Below are 21,622 nucleotides of genomic sequence, written 5' to 3'. Positions count from 1 at the left end.
GATTTTAACAGAGTAAATTTGACGTAATCCAGCGCACAAACCATATGCAGCATTGTTTTGGTTCTATAGTCGGTGCGCTGCATGAAGTCAGAACAAGTCTGTTAAAAAAATTATCCTCACAGAGGTTTTAGAGTTTTGACTTGAGGTCAAAGAAATGGCAAGAGAAGTGAAACCTAAGCAATTGGTTGCACTATGGGATTCCTTCACGCCATCTTTCTTTTCCTTGCAAGCCTACACTTGTTCTCGCTCACACCTCTACATCCATCTCTCTTAAATAAATGCATGTTTCAATTCATCCAGTATTAAAAACTTTTATGAGAAGATGGCCAAACTTGAGAGTAAATTAATTTTGTCAAATCTCAGAATAATTTCCATCTTCTACCTCCTTTTTGCAACAGAGTGTTGCAATGGAGAGTTTAAGAGGCCGCCACCCGGAAGGATGATCCTAACCCGTCACACCAAGCCCAGCTCGTACCCCCAACAGGTATTAGTTTCTCAGTGCATTATTTTTAATATAGTTTTATATTAATCAATCTTATTCAAATTTACAGGTTCACATATCAGCAGTGGGTACAGATCACATAAGGGTCTCATGGATCACATCTGACAAGCACGTGCCTACTATCGTGGAGTACGGGACGAATTCTGGTACTTATGATGTGACAGCTACCGGTGAACAGACTTCATACCGGTATTTTTCCTATGTTTCTGGAAAAATACACCATGTAAAAATCGGTCCACTTCTGCCAGATAAGGTTTACTACTACCGGTGCGGGGGAGTCGGAGATGAATTCAGTTTTAAAACTCCCCCTGCTGCTCTTCCTATTGAATTTGCTGTCGCAGGTCAGTTATAATTTCAGCATAGTTTAATTTGGCTGTACTCTGTGTTCTTTTTTGTTAGTATGTGATCTATTATTGAAAATAAAATTAAACAAATTACAGGTGATCTAGGCCAGACAGAGTGGACGGCATCCACGTTGCACCATGTCAATCAATTGGACTATGATATGCTTCTATTGCCAGGGGATTTATCCTATGCTGATACAGAGCAACCACTGTGGGACTCGTTTGGCCGGTTTGTCGAACCATACGCTAGCAAAAGGCCATGGATGGTAACGCAAGGCAACCACGAGGTGGAGGCATTTCCCATTCTCCATGACTTGCATCCTTTCGCAGCTTACAACTCAAGGTCTGATAAGATCTTAAGAAGAAAAAATTATTAAGTGATTAATGATTTGTCACATATAGACAATTGATAGAGCTTTTAGTTTGATAATTTAAAATGACTTGATTTTGAAATTTGATAGGTGGCTGATGCCATATCAGGAGAGTGGATCCACATCCAATCTGTACTATTCATTTGATGTTGCAGGGGCGATTCATGTGATCATGTTGGGATCATACACCAACTTCGATTCAAACTCAACTCAATATAAATGGCTGGTCTCTGATCTTGCTAAGGTTGATAGAACTCAAACACCATGGCTCATTGTGCTACTGCATGTACCGTGGTACAACACCAACTTGGCACATCAAGGCGAAGGAGAGAGCATGAGAAAGGCCATGGAGGATTTATTGTACAAGGCTCGTGTAGACGTTGTTTTCTCCGGTCATGTTCATGCATATGAACGCTTTGTAAGTTAGCATTAATTGTTCGATCCTCAATTCCTCATTTTAACTAAATGACAATATAATTTATTTATATCATATCTGCTATGAATTAATGCATCATTTTAATTGCAGACAAGGATCTATAACAACAAAGAAGATCCATGCGGTCCAGTATATATCACAATAGGAGATGGTGGAAATAGAGAGGGTCTTGCATTACAGTAAGTAATAAATTGACTAATAATAACTCAATTTTTAAAAATTTCATCATTTCTCTAAATTAGTTATAGCTAACATGATCTTTTACCCAACAAATGGAAGGTTTCAAAAAGACCACAAGTCTGCTCACCTCTCGTTGTTTCACGAGGCGAGTTTTGGGCATGGAAGGTTGAAGGTGATAAATGGGAGTAGTGCACACTGGTCATGGCATCGAAATGATGACTCGGTATCGACTGTTCGAGATGTGTTGTCGCTTGAGAGTTTAAGTTCTTCAAGTGCATGTCAAGTAGGTTCACATTTTGTTGCATATGCTGCTGATTATGAATTGTAAGAATGAATAATTACTTCTCACTTGAGTCTCTGAAAACAAATGTATTAACCACTCCTTTCTTTTTGTTGTTCTATTTATTAATTTTCTGGAAAGTAGGCGATCACCTACTTTGATTACTTATTTACCAAGAAAAAAGATCAGTTGCTTTGATTACTTTGTTAATTTTATTTGTTAACTTTGTTGCATCTAGTGATTACTTATCACCTGTATTACAATATATATTTGTTAAAATAATTGTATATCTCGCCTAATTTAAGTACATATATAGCCAACTAGCCAAGCAGACGTCCCAATCTAATACATTTCAATTAGTTCATGTGGCAACATCTTTGGTTTATATTTGCAAACAGTGGCAATGGACCAATGATCAAATAATTCTTCTGTCTGTGGTAATTCGTAAAAATAAATTATAAAAATGGTAAAATATTATATAGGAATTCAATTAAACAAGATTGAGAAGAGTAGCGTCACACAAATTAGCAGTCCACGAAATTAATGATCTGTCAATATTAATGTTGAAAAATGTCTGATTGTTCCTGGATTATTTATAGGAGACCAGCTGGCCTAAAAAATAAAAATATAGAAGGTTATACAGAAAGGAGGTCTTTTATCTATATTTGTCTTGCAAATTTTAAAATTAATTTTGAAGACTTTTACATGAAAAACATTTTTAATTGAAATAGCAAATGATTCAAGAAAAAAAAAAAATACTACTGAATTACCGGTCATCCGTGTCTGCAGCCATTAAAATTATAGTGTATGTAAATGTGAGATATATAGTGCTGAATCAATAAGGACTGAAAAATATGAGATATATACTGTTGAATCAATAAGGCCTGAAAATATGAGATATACAGTGCTGTAGTAAGGCCCATGCCTTCTCTATTGAATTTAATGAAAATTTAAATTCTCAGCAGGATTGAAATTCGATCATAATAAAAAGAAAGACACAGTTAGTATGTTACTCTCGAGTCTCAATGTACAATGATCAGTGTTAAATTCCGTTTTGTCCTTTTAGTGTAAAGTACTGAAGTGTAACAATTATACTATGATCCTTCCAAATTCGATCTCATGCATATTTGTGATTTCTTTTAACATAAAATGTGGCAGTTAATTAATTTAATATATTACAATAATGACTATAGCATCCATTAAGTAATTGCTTGAAGCCTTGTTTCCAGTATCATTGTCTAAACACTATCAATTAGTGTACTTTGAGCCTCCATTTTAATAAAGCTGGGTATCTCACGCATAGCTAATTTAAAGACATTTCAAAATTGTAAATAAAAAAATAATAATAATTATGCTTAATTAGATGCCATTTGTATGTTGTATCCTCGGTCTCCTTAATTACCCTATAATTACAGAGATTTGATCATATGATTGAATAACTTTTATGTCATTACAACCATCTGCATAAATTGTAATTGGATAATTAGAATTTAACACAATCAACAAAACCTTTGGGACAATTCCAATACATATATATTAATTTTTTCCGTAGACAGTACATCAGTCCCATAACATAACATTAACATTAAATAATTAGGCCAACATTAATAAGCTGAATCCATACAGATACAACTTCATACTTTGTAGCTAGCCTAATAGATAATTAAGATACATTTTCACTTTAGATCTAGATTATTGATATTATCAATCTATCTGCTGCATAGAACCCCAGTTCCAGCAGGGCCGCTGCGACACACTACTTTACTGTACTCTTTGCTTTTATTAGCTTCTCCAGCATTCTCCAGCCCACTGTCTTTGTTAAACCTTGACACAGCACAGTCGGTGGCAAACAAGCCCGATGTTATGAAATTACTCTCACCACCAACCACTGGCATCGGGTTAGTCAGATTAACCTTGCTTATGTAATCCTTGCGGTACGTGTTCCCCAAAACACCATCGACGTTGTCACTCAGATCGTAGAACTTGAAACTCACATCTAGGTGCGCATAACAGTTGCTGTCTGTTATATTGTAGTGGTGAATTTTCGACTCCTGTTTAGTAATGGGTCTAGCGGTGGCTGATATCTCAAATTTGTTTTTTGACTCAACTATGATGCTGTTAGTCATATGTGCGCGCTTGACAGAAATCAGACCATCAGGAGATTGCCACATGGCGTCTTCTTTTGTAGGCAGGGAGATGGGATGAGAGTTGTACCAGAGAGCTAGGCGGTCGACTGAATCGTCCCATGTGGCGGTCTTCATGGCAGCAAGATAGAAGCTGTGGGGCCCAGGATCAGAGGAAGGGAGAAGGATGGAGAGAGACTGGACCCACGTGAAGTCGCGCTTGTTCCCCGGGTGTGGTTTACCAATGAAGTGGGCATTGATGTGGAATGAGGGGTCACTGACGAGGCAGAAGTCACGGTCACGACTTCCATGAAAGTAAAATGTGATCCCGTCACCACCGACAAAACGCGGGTCATCACATACTGCTCCTGGTGAATAGCAGTCTGTTGCCATACAAAGCAAAAACAAAATCAGATTAACACAAATAAGAAAAAAACTTATAGATTGGAAAATTTATATAAAACAGAACAAGATAAAATTTCAAATGCATTATATATATGTGTGTGTGTGTGTGTGTGTGTGTGTGTGTTGAACATGTAAAATAAACATACTGCAGGTGGCCTTGCAAGTGCGACAATCGACAAGACAGGTGGAGGGGCATTCCTTGGGACAGCGGTGAGGAACCATGAAGCATTTAGGAAAATTGCGGTGCCGGCAGCGCACAGTCCTAGGCTCATTCTTTGGCGGACTTTTCACTGCATTTTGTTCACCCCATGGCAGCATTAATCCTGCCGATGCAATCGTACAACAAGTGGCCACAATCAAAACGAACAACGCAGTACTGCTAACCTTCTCCATATCCGAATTAGACTCTAAGTTGAACTTGATTGTTTTTCTGTGATTAAAAGAGATTTGATTTCAGGTTGATTTGTAACTAGGTCTCTGGTTGAGGCTGCATTTATAGAGGGTGCTGGTCATGGAATACATACAGTTTGATATTGGTGTAACGGCCTGAGAGTTCATGGAATGAATCAAGTTGCTAAAGTGAAAATTTTATTTTAAAATTTATATTAAAAAAAGCGGGATTATGCTGTAAGAACATGTGAAGCAGTGCCATTTGAAGTGTGTTTCCTATGCATTAAAACGATGGCAAACGCATGGTAGCACATATAATTTAGATTGCAAGGCACAATTCCGGGAAGAATTATGGATTGGCAATTATTTTCATGAAATTTGTACTGTCTGTGGAGAGAATTGATTTAGTCGTGAGCAATGACCATTAATTAATTGCAATTTGTAATTGAAACTTATGCGTTAAAACATGAAATATAAAATCCTCGAGAATTTAATGGAATGTGACCACCATGGCCCATAAATTCACATCCCCTTGAGTTACCGGACTGAATACAATTGAATCAGATGGTCCAAAATTATTCTATTTAACTTGGACCGAATCTCAAAGCCGAGCAAGGACCGGCTAAGAGTAAATCTGTGCTATCCGTTTCAATTATGTTGAGTCAGGTACCTGAGAGGATACGGATCCATGGCCCATAGGATCAAACGAAATCTTGATATGGAGGGAAAAAAAAACAAAAACAAAAGAAGAACAGGACTGAAACAAAGGGAAATACGTAATTTTGACATTTTTGAGGGGTATACATGAAATTTCTCCTATAATATTTAATAAAGGATAAAATATAAACTTTATAAATCTAAGATGAATTTTAATACAAAACGAAATAAATTTAGTAAATTGGTGAGTTTAAAAACTAAAAAGAATAAATACAATATTATAACTATTAGAGGAGGAAAAAACTTTATTTTAAGATTTTTGAGGAGTATAAGGGCGTGTTCGGATTTTACTGTTCATGTGGGAAAAAAAAATTCACTCAGACCGAAATTTTTTTTTTCCCACATGAACAGTAAAATTTAGTTCAAAAATTTTGCAATCCCATTCCTATTCCTATTCCCGTCCGTCTGCCGAACACGCCCTAAATGAAATTCCCTCTTGCATCAAAGACCAAGGTCCTAGTTGAAAAATATCCACAAAATATGTACTATTTACGTCCTTTGTAAGTTGGACGGTGCATAATGCCATAATGGCATTTGTAAAAAAAAAATAATTCCATGTCTTTCTTTATTTTATATATAGTCATTTTATGACATATTCAACTGTCCGATGACATTATGTATAATAAAAGAAGTAATATTAATTTCGTAATTTTTATCCTACATTTTTATTTTGTTGAAGACAAAAATAATGAAATCTATAATCTGATAAGGAAAACGAGGGGAAAAAAAAAACACGATCTACTCAAGATATTTAGTTGAATAAAAGTGTAAAATTATGATAATGCAAAGAGAAAATGAGTAAGGCTACCATACATTGCAATGCATAGATATTTTTTTGCATTGGACTATAATCACCAGATTTAAAGTCCAAATAACCGATCCAAACTGTTCATCTTGTTCTCCATATTAATGTGTTTGGAGACCAAATTTTATATTTTTTGAAATTTTTTTACTATTTATTAAGCCACTTTGAAAATCACTGATCCAATAATGTCTTTTGATTTTATTGTTACCGTTGGATCAACGATTTTCAAAGTGGCTTAATAAATAGTAAAGAAATTTCAGAAAATGTAAAATTTGGTCTCCAAGCACATATTAATATGGAGAACAAGATGAACGGTTTGGATCGATTATTTAGATTTTGAATCTAGCAATTTATAGTCCAATGCACAAAAATACCTATGCATTGCAATGTATGGTAGCCTTACTCAGAGAAAATTATATTTACTTTGCGAAACCTTATTTGTATCATTTAGTTAACATAAAAATTCAGTAAGAACGTACAAAATATTTGCACATCATAATGAATATGAAAATTTAGAGAAATGATTTTGCGTATTAAATTGTGTTTAGAGATAAAATTCTAAATTTTAAAAAAAAATTACTGTTTTTTTTAGATATGCGTAAAATCACTGTTTTTGGACCACTAAAAAACATAAAATTTAAAACTATATCTGTACGGATATTCAGATATTTGTATCTAATTTTTGAATTCCAATTTGCTCTGTTTTCGCCCCTAGTTGATGTTCTCTTATTCAAATATAATTCAAACACATTTATTTTTCTCTTCTGGAGATAGTATTGGATTGGTGCTATTTTGGTGACTCAATAATTTGTAAGATTAGAATATCAATATCATTCAGAGTTATACAATTTTAACAATCGGATTAATATTTCAATGCTGTAAGCTGGTAGCTTCTACCATGCCTCTCAAAAAAACAATCGGATTAATATGAGAAAGGGTGGGACCCACGGTTTATCTCATGTTTGGCTATAAATACAGATGGAGATGGAAGGAAGATTAAGAAGGGTAAAAAACGTGGCAAAAGCAAATGCAAATTCAAGAAAGGAAAAACTGATGGGAAAGGGAAGGCATTTGGATCGATTTGGGAGTATCATGTATCCCAATGGTATAATATGAATAGGAGGTGGTGGCATCATAAATGAAGTTCTTAATTAGGGCTGTAAATGAGCCGAGTTTGAGCGAGTTACCCCCAACTCGAACTCGGCTCGTTTAATAAACGAGCGAGCCAACTCGAGTTGAGATGGTAATAACGAGTTGTAGAGCCAACTCTTATCAACTCGAGTTGGCTCACAACTCGTTTATAACTCGTTTAACCAATGATAGTATTACAACATAAGTTCAAACTCAGCTCGTTATCAACTCGAGTTGGCTCACAACTCGTTTAACCAGTGATAGTATTACAACACAAGTTCAAACATATTTTGCACGAATCTCAAAGCACAAATAACAGTCTAGAGATTCGGGTTTGATTATTTTGGAATTTATTGTGACCAATAATTTGCAACTCGAGTTATAAATGAGCGAGTTGGGGCCAACTTGAACTCGGATCATTTATTAAACGAGTTGGCCAACTCGAGTTGTAAATGAACTGAGCTGTAAATGAGCCGAGTCAAACGAGCTGTAAATGAGCGAGTCACGAGCGAGTTACGAGTTCGAGCTTTTTTGCCCAGCCCTATTCTTAATGCTTAGGAGGAGTGATATTGATAAAGCGATTTCGGTGCCAATTTGGCTCTAAAAATTCTCTTGCATTGACTGTTCTTGGAATTAAGGATCCTGTCTGGACCACAACAGCTATAGTAGAGGCACTAACAATTTTGTTGATTGTTGATTGTTACTTGTTACTTGTGTGGATTGCTAAAACACTTATCAGCTGCATGGTCACGTACTAATCCAATTCCCCCACACCCCCAAAATTCTATGTCCGTTCTTCGCCTGTATTTGGTCCGATTTATTTTGGTCTGGTGTGCGTTATGTGTATATGTGGTTGAGCTGCAAATTATGAATGTCAGGAATTATTGTGCACACAAGTGCTATCCTGGTGCAAAACTGAATGATGCTTGAATATAACTTAAATATAACTTTGAATTGGGAGTGTTTCTAAAGATAGCGGTATCGATACAGAGAGATGAATCTTGATTTTATTAAATTGAATCGTGTCTTCACATTTGCTTTGTACCAGTATATAAAGATAAAGATTAGACTCAACTTACAGGCTAACTAATTCTCATAACAACTTCTCTAACTAATTAACTAACAATCTTGAGTAATTATTTGTATTGAAGTATGTTGCGCCAGCTCATGATTATCAATTTCCTTTGATTGGAGGGAAAAAAAAAAAAAAAACAGAATGATGCTTTGATAATTGATACCAAGCAGGTTCATTTCCAAATTCCTATTAAAATCAGTAACAATGATGCGTGAGGAGGCAACGGTAATGGAGGGAGTCGTGCAAGTGGGTTATGGGGTTGGGAGAGGAGAGAACGGGTTTGAGATCAGTCGGATTAGATCAATGTTATGAAATGGAAGCAATGAGTCAAGAGAGGAGACCTTTAATTCTGACGTTTTTGTTAGATTTTCTGTTGAATGCTGATATAAAGAAAAAGGGTATAACTATCATTCTAATATTTTATTAATATTAATTTTTAGATGAGGAAATAACTAGTTGTTGAGAAATAAAGGCCTCAGACCCGTGAGGGTATTTTCGTCATAGGCACTTTTTAGAAAAAATAAAGAACTCACATTTAAGGAGCTTCAATTTATTTATTTCCTTTTTAGGGACTGTACCGTTAGGATTTTTTTTACCGTTACAACTCTGGCTATATAAGCCTTGTACACAGAGAAAGCAATATAAGATATATACAATATTTTCATCATACCAAAAGCTCTCTAATCTCAAGTATTAAACTCAACATGGTATCAGAGCGTATCTGATCCAAAAGAAAGCTTCCGCAAATATTTCGTAAAATCAGCAAAACTCGGCAAAAATGGCAGAACCAACTGCTGAAACCAGCCATCAACAAACCACAATAATCAGGCATCAAGTCGAGTTCAATTCATCCCAAAAATTAACCAATGTGCTCTTGGATGGAAAAAACTATATTCCATGGGCAAAGGCTGCCAAAGTTACTCTCAAAGCAAAAAGACTGCTTGGGTATGTCAATGGCAGTAAAAAGAGACCCACAACAGGTGTTGATGATCAAGAGGAATGGGATGTGATAGATAGTCAAGCAATGACCTTAATCACCAACTCAATTGATCCAAAACTAACCACTTCTTTCTGGGCTTGCGAGACAGCAGCAGAGCTATGGCAAGCCATTGAGAAGCAGTTTAGTGATCAAACAAGCCATTCTCAAATCTATCAACTAAAAACCGAAATCGTCAAAATTACTCAAGAATCAAGAGACATACCAGAATTAATCGGACTTGTAACAGCCAAATACGAAGAGCTCAAATTGTACAGACCACCAACCACTGACCTTAATGTGCTCCGAGAACGAGAAGAGATGGATAAAATTTACACATTTCTGGCAGCTCTTGATTCAAGCTATGAAGCTGTTAGAGCTCAGATTCTCCTCTCCAAAGAGAAACTGACATTTGATGATGTCACCGCCCGTATTCGGCAAGAGGCAACAAGGCGAGTTGCAATGAAGACCTCCGACTTGAACCCGAAGCCGGAGGCTCATGCCTTCTCAGCCCAATACCTCAGCGCCAAAGGAAGGGGTAAGGGGGAGAGTGAGAAATGCTCGCACTGTAAGCGGGACGGGCATACCCAAGAGAAATGCTGGGTGCTTCATCCTCACCTCCGACCTAAGAGGAATGATCGGAATCAAGAGGCGGTGAAAAAGAAGCTCAAAACCCTAGATCCGAAAGAGGGGGAGAGGAGAGGTCTAATCTCAACGAAGGGAGGAAATGGAGACGAGGGGTCTAAAAGCCTGGGCGAAGCGACTGAACCAAGTCGGAACGAGAATGATCGAGATGACCGACTCGACCGACTGGAGTCGATGTTGGCTACGCTGCTGGGCCAGAAAATGGGCCAAGGTCCAAATCAAATTCTTTTAAATTCTAAACTTAAAACCAGCCCAGAAAATGTAGCCAGCCCAGAAAATGTAGAATTTAATTTCGGTATAGAAAAGCCTATACACAGTGAACAGATTCATAAGGTTAGTTTTAAAAACAAATGCTTAACTATAGGTTTTTCAACCAAAAATGCACCTCAAGAATGTACCAAATGGGTCCTTGATTCCGGTGCTACCGATCATATGACGGGGAACCAAAGTTTGTTAAAGAATTATCGTCCAATCAATGGTGAACAATTCTTTACTGTTGCCAACAATGAGAAAATCAAAATTAAAGGGTGGGGCATGGTTAGCATTTTTCCAAAAAGAATTTTTCAAGATGTTTTTTTTGTTGAAAATTGCTCCGTCAATTTATTATCTATTAGTAAGCTAACTAAAGAATTGAATTGTGAGATTATTTTTAAAGAAAAAAATGTTATTTTTCAGGATCTTTTCACCAAGGAGAAGATTGGTGAAGGTTTCCTAGAAAATGGACTATATTTTTTGAATAGCAACAAGTTTATTTTCAACACTAGGAAAAATGAAGATTTAAGTGAACTTTGGCACAAGCGGGTGGGGCATCCTTCCGACAAGATACTTAAACATATGTTTAATTTTACTAATATTGATTGTAGAAAGTGTGAAGTTTGTAAGCTTGCCAAGCATACAAAACTTCCTTTTTGTAAATCAAATTCTAAGAGTAATGAAATTTTTGAGCTAGTTCACTCCGATGTGTGGGGACCCGCTCCCGTAAATTCTTATAATGACTTTAGATATTATGTTATATTTATTGATGATTTTTCAAGAACAACTTGGATATATTTGATGAAAAATAAAAGTGAAGTTTTCTCTCACTTTCAAACATTTGTAAATTTTGTAGAAACTCAATTTAATAAAAAAAATCAAAACTTTTAGAACGGACAATGGAACGGAATTTGTAAATCAAAATTTCTTAAATTTTATAAAACAAAAAGGTATTATTCATCAAACTTCTTGCGTTTATACCCCCCAACAAAATGGTATTTCCGAGAGAAAAAACCGTCATCTACTTGAGATGACAAGAACACTTTTATTTCAAAATAATGTTCCAAAGATTTTTTGGTCGGAAGCCGTCCTCACCGCAACCTATTTGATAAATAGGTTACGTAGTGCCATTCTAGATTTTAAATGTCCTATTGAAATACTTTATAATAAAAAACCGAATATTGATCATTTGAAAGTTTTTGGTTGCACTTGTTTTGTTCATAAAAATAAAATAGATAAATTGGATTTCACCTCAATAAAAACCCTTTTCGTTGGTTACTCTCTTGAAAAAAAGGGGTTTAAGTGCTATGATCCGAAAACAAGAAAACTCCACATCTCAAGAGATGTAACTTTTTTTGAGAATGAATCATTTTATAATAAAAATGAAGAAAACCACTCTAATAAATTATTTTCAAATGAGTTTGTTATACCTTATGTTACTAATCTCGAAAGAAGAGAAAATCTTTTTGAAAATGTTGAGATAGGTAATCAAGAATCCGAAGGAGATGAGCAATTATTGGAAGAAACCGAAGAAAGTGAGGATTATGGAGAAGTCCAAGTGGAAGAAATATCATTGAGAAGATCTAGTCGACAAATTCAACCTTCAACAAGATTGAGGGATTTTGTCACATATTCGATACAATATCTCATACAAGATTATATTTCCTACAATAATATTTCTCATGATCATTATGCATTCTTAAACTCTTTGTCAAAAATAGAAGAACCAACCAATTATGAGATAGAAAAATTGAATCCAAATTGGTGTAAAGCAATGGAAGAAGAACTACATGCCTTAATAAAAAACCAAACTTGGGAATTGTGTGAATTACCAAAAAATAAGAAACCGGTTGGGTGTAAATGGGTGTAAAAAATTAAATACAATTGTGATGGCACTATTGAACGTTACAAGGCTAGACTAGTAGCCAAAGGTTATACCCAAACATACGGTATCGATTATCATGAAACTTTTGCACCCGTAGCCAAAATGAATACGGTGAGAATTCTTTTTTCCATTGGGGTTAATAAAAATTAGAATTTACACCAAATGGATGTAAAAAATGCATTCCTCCAAGGGACGCTCGAGGAAGAAGTTTATATGTCCTTACCTTGCTTTTGCCGTGAGTCAGATTAGCAAGTTTATGCATGCACCAAGAACACCCCACTTAGATGTCATTGATAGAATATTAAGGTATCTAAAAGGTTCTCCCGGAAAGGGAATTTGGATGAGGAAAAATGGTACTAATGCAATATGTGGCTATTCCGATGCAGATTGGGCCGGTAGCTTCGATAGAAAATCGACCACCGGTTTTTGCACATTTGTAGGCGGAAATTTAGTCACATGGAAGAGCAAGAAGCAAAATGTCGTGGCGCGATCAAGTGCAGAAGCAGAATATCGAGCCATGGCATCAACCGCAAGTGAATTGACATGGATTAAGCAAGTGTTGACCGACTTGAATGTGAAGGCTAATGAACCAATGCAAATGTTTTGTGACAATCAAGCGGCACGACACATTGCGGCAAATCCAATCTTTCACGAGCGTACCAAACACATTGAAGTGGACTGCCACTATATCCGAGAAAAAAATTCAAACTCAAGAAATCGAAACTCCGTTTGTCAAGAGTGAAGATCAATTAGCGGATATATTTACGAAAGGATTAAACTCTAAGGTTTTCGAGAATATTTCATGCAAGCTAGGATTATATGATCTCTATAATCCTAGCTTGAGGGGGAGTGTTGAGAAATAAAGGCCTCAGACCCGTGAGGGTATTTTCGTCATAGGCACTTTTTAGGAAAAATAAAGAGCTCACATTTAAGGAGCTTCAATTTATTTATTTCCTTTTTAGGAACTGTACCGTTAGGATTTTTTTTACCGTTACAACTCTGGCTATATAAGCCTTGTACACAGAGAAAGCAATATAAGATATATACAATATTTTCATCATACCAAAAGTTCTCTAATCTCAAGTATTAAACTCAACACTAGTTTTATTTTTTGATGAGAAAACATCTAAAGTAAGAAGTTATGATGGGCATATATATAAATTTCTCTTATTCTTGTTATCCAGAGCTTACAAGATAAGATACTTATTCTCCATCGTACAAGGGACAATTTTTATAACATATATAATATGTCTTTTAATCCAATTTACTACAGTTGGAGCAATAGATTATTCAGAGGAAGATGACCCGAGAAGACGTAGACGCTGCGCGAAACATTTAAGTGTATTCTCATCAACCCGATGATACTTCTGAGTGAACTCCTCCAGTTCTGACCAGGTAAAATCAGGGTATAGCCGTTTGCCATTTGGCCCTATAAGAGAATCATGGGCTCGGATCACCTTGTTGTCTCGAGGGATGACGAAGAAGGCGATAGATCGACGGCTAGAGTGCCGGTTCACTACCGCCCTGTGCACACAGCTCTTGTAGATATCATTTGTCATTGCCTGGAAGAAGATGTAGTTACTTAATTCAATATCAAACAGTGAAGAAAAGAAAAGAATACAGAATTATTGAACCAAAAAAAATTGCAACAGTACCATAAAAGTGTCTCCAATATTGACCACGAGTGAGCCGGGAACAGGAAGGATAGACTGCCACGCGCCACCAGTAAAAACCTCGAGACCTTCAACCTCCTCCTGTTGTAATATGGTCAATGCCACGGTATCAGAATGCGCGCCAGTGCCTTGTGTCAGCTCCGGCTCGGGGCAGCGAGGATAGTAGTTGCACCGCATTATGTACCCACAATCCTGAAAGAATTCTCTGTAGTAATCTTTGCCCACATCCAAACTCAACCCCAGCAGTTGCATGATAGACAGTGTGAGTTTCTTCATGGCCTCAGAGTATTTTTGGTACACCAGCCTGAGAAAAAATAAATTAGGCTGTACTTTTAAGCTATTCGGTGCAGTTGATATCTTTCAAATGAATTTAATCTCTTCAGGCAATAAAAATAAATAAAAAATGGAAAAAGTAATTTATCAAGCCATATATATATCATAATAAAATGTTCGCAATAATAAGAAGATTAATATATATATCATATACACTTACCCCATGGGCTCAAACTCCTTGCCTAGAGAAGACCCCATGAACTCCTCAATGCTACCACCAGATTTAAAAGATAAGCACTCCTTCCATGGCAACTTATCCGAGAAGCGCTCCGAATGCGCCCCCGAATAGCCCGACATGCTACCTTTCTTCTGCACTATATTCAACTTTGTTTCCAATGGCATAGTGAAGAACTCCGCAGCATGATCCAATGTTTCGTTCAATATATTTGTGTCAATGCCATGGTTCACCACAAGGAAGAATCCATGGGTTTTGCATGTGACACGTAGTGCATCGACCTGCTTCTCAATTGATGATGCGTCCCCTGTCAGGATACCTTGTAGGTCGATTATCGGTGCATCGAGGATTCCTGTGGCAGGAGCCGTATCAGATTTTGGCCAAAAGAACTGCTTGGGGATGGTTGGTTTGTTGGCTAGCATGGTAGGGATGAACATGGTGTTGTCATCAAGAGCATTTTCAGAGATGTTTTGGATATTTGTCGAGGACAGAATCGAGGTGGCCATGGGGCAGAGAAGAAAAAAGAGAGCTTATGTGTTTGTTTTCGTCGTTTGCTTTTGAAAGAAGATCAAAAGTTTTGGTACAGAGAAGGCGTTTAAATAGGACTCAGTATTATAATCCGCGTTAGCGGCGTTACGCCGTTACCGTGTATATAATTAAATATTTCCACTTTTCTAATTTGAGCATTATTTTGTTTCCATATACGTATCATATGCATCCACATTTATTCAATGTATAATAAAACAAAAAAATTAACCGTGTGTGAATACGGAACTAATCTAATCTTTTCACAAGATTTTCCTTTTATTTTTGTTTCTTAATTATTACAACAACTTGCTAAAATTGATCACAATTGGTGACCTTTGGTTCGTGAATTTGATGGAGAGACACAATCTAAACCATTGAATCCAATCTTTTGTATGTAACGTACATCGCAAAGACTACAATTTTGTTTCAATTATTTACCTTTCGTTCGTGAATTTGATGAAGACACAGTCTAAAACATTAAATCCAATCTTTATTTGTATGTACAACGCAAAAACTACTATTTTCGTTCAATTTTAAGTAATATAAAAAAAAAAAAAACATTCACCATTCATGCAGGGTACACAATTAGGGCCGGCAAAAAAGATCATAGATTGATCGGGACTTGCATTTGACTTGATCGCTAACCGCTTATTGGTTCGAGTTGTTAACGAGCCAGCTCATCATGACTTAGTTCAGAATTAATGAGTTTGAGTTGGACTTAGCTTGCAAACTGGCAAGCCAGATCGATCCATGTTCAATAAAGTCCAACGAGCTAACTAGCTTGAAACAGCTTACTTCTGACTCGTGATGATTATGAGTTGAAATGAATAAGTACCCCTTGGCAGAGAGGGAAAGAGTGGGTCGATTGGACCGACGACGTCTGTACCCCACATTTTGAATGGCCAAGAGGCCACTGTTGGGTGAAGTGTGTGGGGGTGCTGATGTATCACCTCTCAATATTTGCATGCAGTCTTTGATTAAAAATAAAATTTAAATAGAATAACCAAATTAAATATAAGGCAAAGGTTTCTATGGACATAAGGACCTATTTGTAAAATGAACATATTTTTATTTTCAAAGTTCAAACAGTCGATCCGAACCGTTCATCTTGTTCTCCGTATTAATATGTGCTTGGAGACCAAATTTTGCATTTTTCTGAATTTGTTTACTATTTATTAAGATGGGTACAAAATTCAATGGTCTGAATTTGATAGTTTTTGTACCCATCTTAATAAAAAGTAAACAAATTCAGAAAAATGTAAAATTTGGTCTCCAAGCACATATTAATACGGAGAACAAGATGAACTGTTCGGATCGACTGTTTGAACTTTGAAAATAAAAATATGTTCATTTTACAAATAGATCCTTATGTCCATAGAAGCATCACTCTTTTTGAGTGAGTCTATGGTACTATGCATATTACAATTTGGCTCATAATATGGCTCAATATTTGACTTTTCAAAATCCTAACGGTCGATCCGAACCATTCATCTTGTTCTCCATATTAATATGTGTTTGGAGACCAAATTTTACATTTTTTTGAAATTTTTTTACTATTTTTTTAGATATTTAGAAAATCACTTGATCTGAAAATTCTGGACCATCCAAAAACAGTGATTTTTAATAAATCTAAAAAAATAGTAAAAAAATTTCAAAAAATGTAAAATTTGGTCTCCAAACACATATTAATATGGAGAACAAGGTGAACGGTTCGGATCGACCGTTAGGATTTTGAAAAGTCTAATATTGAGCCATATTACGGGCCAAATCGTAATATGCATAGTACCATAGACTCTTATCTTTTTCGCAGATAGTTTATTCTAATATAAATTTACAAATAACAAAATAAAGATATTAACATATTTTTTATTTGAATTACCTTGTTAGCATTATAATTTAGCAACTAAAGATTCTGTAAATCTAAAAAGTAAGAAACTACAAAAGAAATATTTCTAGATCATCCAATTAATATCAAACAGTAGATGCAATATTTTCATTTATAATAAGAGTGCAAAATTTAGAAAAAAAAATGCACGAAAAGCATCTGTTATATAGTTTATTTTATTCCATATAACTAATAAACAACATATTTTATATTTTTACTTTGAAATTGGAGGAATTTTATATAAATCTATCGTATCCAATTTGAAAAAAGAAAAAAAATATAACCATTAGCATAGTGTGCGAACATATGCAATATTCGACTTATTTTGCTCGTAGTAATAAAACAAGCTTTTTGAAAGAAAATAGCTTTAATATGAAATATGCAACAAGAAAATATATGCATCGTTACGGTTATTATTTTAAAATCAAAGAAAATATATATATATTATATTTTTGGATGTGTACTAATTCAAAATAGTGCTGATATATATTCTCTTATTCTAATATAATTCAAATACGTTTCTCTCTTTTTGAAATAGCATTGTATTATTAATGAAATACAATTAAAACAATATTTATACTATTCTACATGGTATAAGATTAGCACTGTTATCATATTATTCGGATTAATATATATTTCACACGCTAACTTAAATAATAGTATTTTACATGTTATTTTGTGACGATCCAAACATACCTGCAACTGGGACAAGAAATCAAAGTTCTACTGCAAATTAATCTTGTGCAAACATGGAAATATTGAAAAAAATAGGTAAATTTTGTTAGAGAGGTCATTAAACTTTGTCATTTGTCACAAATTGGTTACTCAAGTTTGATTTCTCTCCATAATCACTGAATTTATAACTTGTCACAAGCAAGTTATCATATAACTTTTTCATTCAAAAAAATAATAAAATATAATTTTTCATTAGTATTTTGGACGAAATGAACATCTTCCGTTAAATTTTTTGATAGAATAAGCATATTCCATTATATTTTGAACATGATGAGAATATTTCATTAATATTTTCAATGAAAATATTATATGATGATTTGATTGAGACAAATTAAAAATTCAATGATTATGAAAAAATAAATTAAACTTGAATAACTAATTTGTAACAAATGACAAAATTGAGTGACCTGTAGCAAAATTTACCCGAAAAAATACTCTAAAGTAATCGTCTCTTATTATTAAACAATTCCCCGACATAGAGATTTATGTCTCTTTATGAAGCTACATTAAAAAGTTTTATCATACCAACAATTTAATTACCCTAAATAAATTGACCTTTGGAAGTAAAACTAGAAAAATTATATACTCTTTAATTAGTCAGTGGCATTTCTTGCTCTAATTTATGACTATGGTTATATATGGTTGTAGGGAAAGATTAATAATGTTAGTCGCCGATATATATATTTAATACATGAAGGTTTTCTTATTCAAATAAGAGGTGTTATAATATTCTTTTTCTAAATTTAGATTTTTCAAATTCTTTATTATTGTTATTTTTTTACTTCTCTATAGTCTCAAAGACTCAAACATATTAAAAAAAGTTGGTGGCTGACAGGGATGTCAATGGGTATGGTACGGGTTTGGATGGAGACATTTTCATACCTATACTCATTAAAATTGACTTTACCCATATCCATTAAAATTTGACCTTATCATAACCTACCCTTACCCGTTAATATTATCGGGTAAAGAAACGGTAGCGGGTGAATAACGAATAATATTATATAATATTTAGTTTTATTATATTTTACAAATTAAACATAAAAAAATCATTCATTTCACATATATGTAATTGCATTTCTAATAAAAAAAAATGAAAATAGTGTGCAATCAATTTCAACTAAATTGTTTTTTGTAAAGAAAGAAAATTTGAAAACACGAATATATATTTAGATGGGTTGGAAATTGAATTGAATATATATTTAAATTTTATAATTACCTATAATAGATATGAAATAGTCATTACCCATATCCTTATCCATTTGGTTAACGAAAAAAAAAATTCTTATCCATACCCATAGAAAAAATTTACCTATACCAATCTTATCGAATACGATACAGATCGGGTAAACGTCTAAAAAGAATGATGTATTAGTTTTTGTTAAATTATGTATTGTTTAAGCAGGTTGGTTATGGCAATTTATTAAATTTTATTAATGTTAATTAGTTTTTGAATGATGTATTTGTAACACCCCAGTAATACATATATTTATAATTATTTTGGACCTATTTATAATATTAGAAAAGTTGAAGGTGTATAATATAAAATGAGAAAAACTTTAAAAATAAAATAGAATGAGGTGGCATTATTGCCACGTGGCTTATGCATGGTAAAATTTTCTACCGCTATTGATCGGTCTATAGATAAAATCATATCTATCTCTTTATAAATTCCAATGTTCTAAATAGCGTTTATCGCGTCATAGCGGAGAGCCTCCAGAAAAAGCTATAGCGAATAGCGAGGCTATAGCAAAAGCTATCCCAAATAGCGTTTTTTATTTTTATAAAAATTATATTATATATTTGTACTAAATATCAACATTATTTAGTCTCATAGAACAATAAATAATATCAAATTGATTAAAAAATTATAATATTCATATTGAACCAATACAAAGTCCAAATTGCGACTCAAAATATCTATAGTAATACTAATATCATAAACTATCGATCTTTTTCTATTTAAAATATCTTCAACATCATAACATAATTTATCTTTTTTCTATTTAAATTTCAAAATAACCTAGAAATTGAAAAAAAAAAATCATACTTCTAGTAAAATAAACAGATGATCCTTGAAGAAATTCTTGTTAGTCCCTAAAATTTTCATAATTTAGCAATTATTTATTTGATTTATCATCAGTTAAAAAAAATCAAGAGCAAAATTCATGAGAGGAAATGAAATAAAGATTGAAAAAATGAAAAGAAAAGAGAAATGAGAAAGATCAAAGAAAAATAAAGAGAAATCTTTTGATATTTATTTTTATTTGATTTTATATCCGATTGGAATTCCGACTACGTCGCGTTGATTCCAAACAAGTGTTGCATCTCGAATTGGATTTCTGAACTGATCTCTAACAGGTAACCAGACTTCTCTATAATATGTGGTTTCGATTTGTATGGTTTATTTGCTATTGAATTGGGTAATCGGATTATGATAGCATATTTAACTGGAATATGGGGTCTAGATACTGAAATTGTTTTTAATGGACTGGAAATACTGGGAATCGCCTGTTTCAGGGATTCCACCTGAAATGGAACTGATTTAACTGAAAACCTAGACCCAACTGATATTACCAGTTAAATTTGCATACGTAATTTGATTTTTAATTGTGTGGATTAATCCAATCCTATTGAAATGGTTGTTTAATGTTATTAAGTCAATTATAGAGAAGCTGCGTCGTTAAATAACTGGTTACTCGGCTTTGTAGCTGACTTCGTATTGTTTCTGTTTATTTCTATTGCGACGTAGGTTGACAGGACGGTGGATGAATGCGAGGATGTCGTTCTGTCGCGTCGCGTGCCCGGCCCGGCCGCCGAGGCGTGACAGAATGGTATCAGAGCATTCGTTCCTCGGACTGTGTTTGGGTCCAAGTTTCATTTGTTATCATTGTTCTGTTTGAATTGAATCTTGATCTTTCTGAACAAGTTGACAAGTATCTTGACTTAAATTTGTCTGATATAAATTAAATTTGACATTCTAAATAATTGATTCATGAAATTGTTATAAAAATTATATTTGTGTTCTTTTCATTTTGAATAATTCTGACAGCTTTCCGGACTTATCTGAATAGACATTATGGAATATTGATTCCTGAAATTTGAACTGTCTGATTAATTTGAAAATTGATTGATTATTAATTTCATAATATATGTTATTTGTGGTATCATTTGATATATTGTCTGACTCACATGAATTTATATTAGTATAGAATTTTAAGGCAAACGAATGAATGGAAATAAATTAATTTTGTTCAAGTTGATTACATTCTATGATTGATCTGTGTCTGATAGTTCGATTTGATTATTATCTATAATGTCTCATTTGGTTTGTATATCATTTATTTGAATTTTGAGGACAAAATTCTTTTTAAGGGGGAGAATTTGTAACACCCCAGTAATACATATATTTATAATTATTTTGGACCTATTTATAATATTAGAAAAGTTGAAGGTGTATAATGTAAAATGAGAAAAACTTTAAAAATAAAATAGAATGAGGTGGCATTATTGCCACGTGGCTTATGCATGGTAAAATTTTCTACCGCTATTGATCGGTCTATAGATAAAATCATATCTATCTCTTTGTAAATTCATGAGAGGAAATGAAATAAAGATTGAAAAAATGAAAAGAAAAGAGAAATGAGAAAGATCAAAGAAAAATAAAGAGAAATCTTTTGATATTTATTTTTATTTGATTTTATATCCGATTGGAATTCCGACTACGTCGCGTTGATTCCAAACAAGTGTTGCATCTCGAATTGGAATTCTGAACT

The 21,622-nt window shown here is 34.1% G+C and overlaps 3 protein-coding genes across 3 annotated transcripts; 1 reads left to right on the top strand and 2 right to left on the bottom strand.

Annotated features, from left to right (window-relative positions):
* The first annotated feature begins 209 nt into the window (after positions 1 to 209).
* On the top strand, positions 210 to 2,319 carry LOC144553112 (purple acid phosphatase 22-like). Its single transcript, XM_078301206.1, has 6 exons — positions 210 to 484; positions 552 to 843; positions 943 to 1,189; positions 1,308 to 1,635; positions 1,744 to 1,832; positions 1,933 to 2,319. Exons 1-6 carry the CDS (start codon positions 323 to 325, stop codon positions 2,159 to 2,161), a joined length of 1,347 nt encoding a protein of 448 aa, XP_078157332.1. The 5' UTR covers positions 210 to 322; the 3' UTR covers positions 2,162 to 2,319.
* Positions 2,320 to 3,822: 1,503 nt separating this feature from the next.
* On the bottom strand, positions 3,823 to 5,034 carry LOC144553232 (uncharacterized). The gene is made up of 2 exons (XM_078301331.1): positions 4,788 to 5,034; positions 3,823 to 4,619 (listed from the first exon to the last, which is right to left on the bottom strand). Exons 1-2 carry the CDS (start codon positions 5,032 to 5,034, stop codon positions 3,823 to 3,825), a joined length of 1,044 nt encoding a protein of 347 aa, XP_078157457.1.
* An 8,636-nt stretch (positions 5,035 to 13,670) lies between these two features.
* Positions 13,671 to 15,265, bottom strand: LOC144553343 (gibberellin 20 oxidase 2-like). Its single transcript, XM_078301460.1, has 3 exons — positions 14,684 to 15,265; positions 14,173 to 14,494; positions 13,671 to 14,079 (listed from the first exon to the last, which is right to left on the bottom strand). The coding sequence occupies exons 1-3, from the start codon at positions 15,202 to 15,204 to the stop codon at positions 13,804 to 13,806; spliced, it is 1,119 nt and encodes a 372-aa protein (XP_078157586.1). The 5' UTR covers positions 15,205 to 15,265; the 3' UTR covers positions 13,671 to 13,803.
* Positions 15,266 to 21,622: the final 6,357 nt, after the last annotated feature.

This window comes from Carex rostrata, chromosome 4, assembly GCF_964058835.1.
Source record: "Carex rostrata chromosome 4, lpCarRost1.2, whole genome shotgun sequence".
In the NCBI taxonomy this organism is placed as follows: domain Eukaryota; kingdom Viridiplantae; phylum Streptophyta; class Magnoliopsida; order Poales; family Cyperaceae; genus Carex; species Carex rostrata.
The sequence above is the reverse complement of the archived record's forward strand: the minus strand, read 5'-3'. Positions and strand labels throughout refer to the sequence as shown.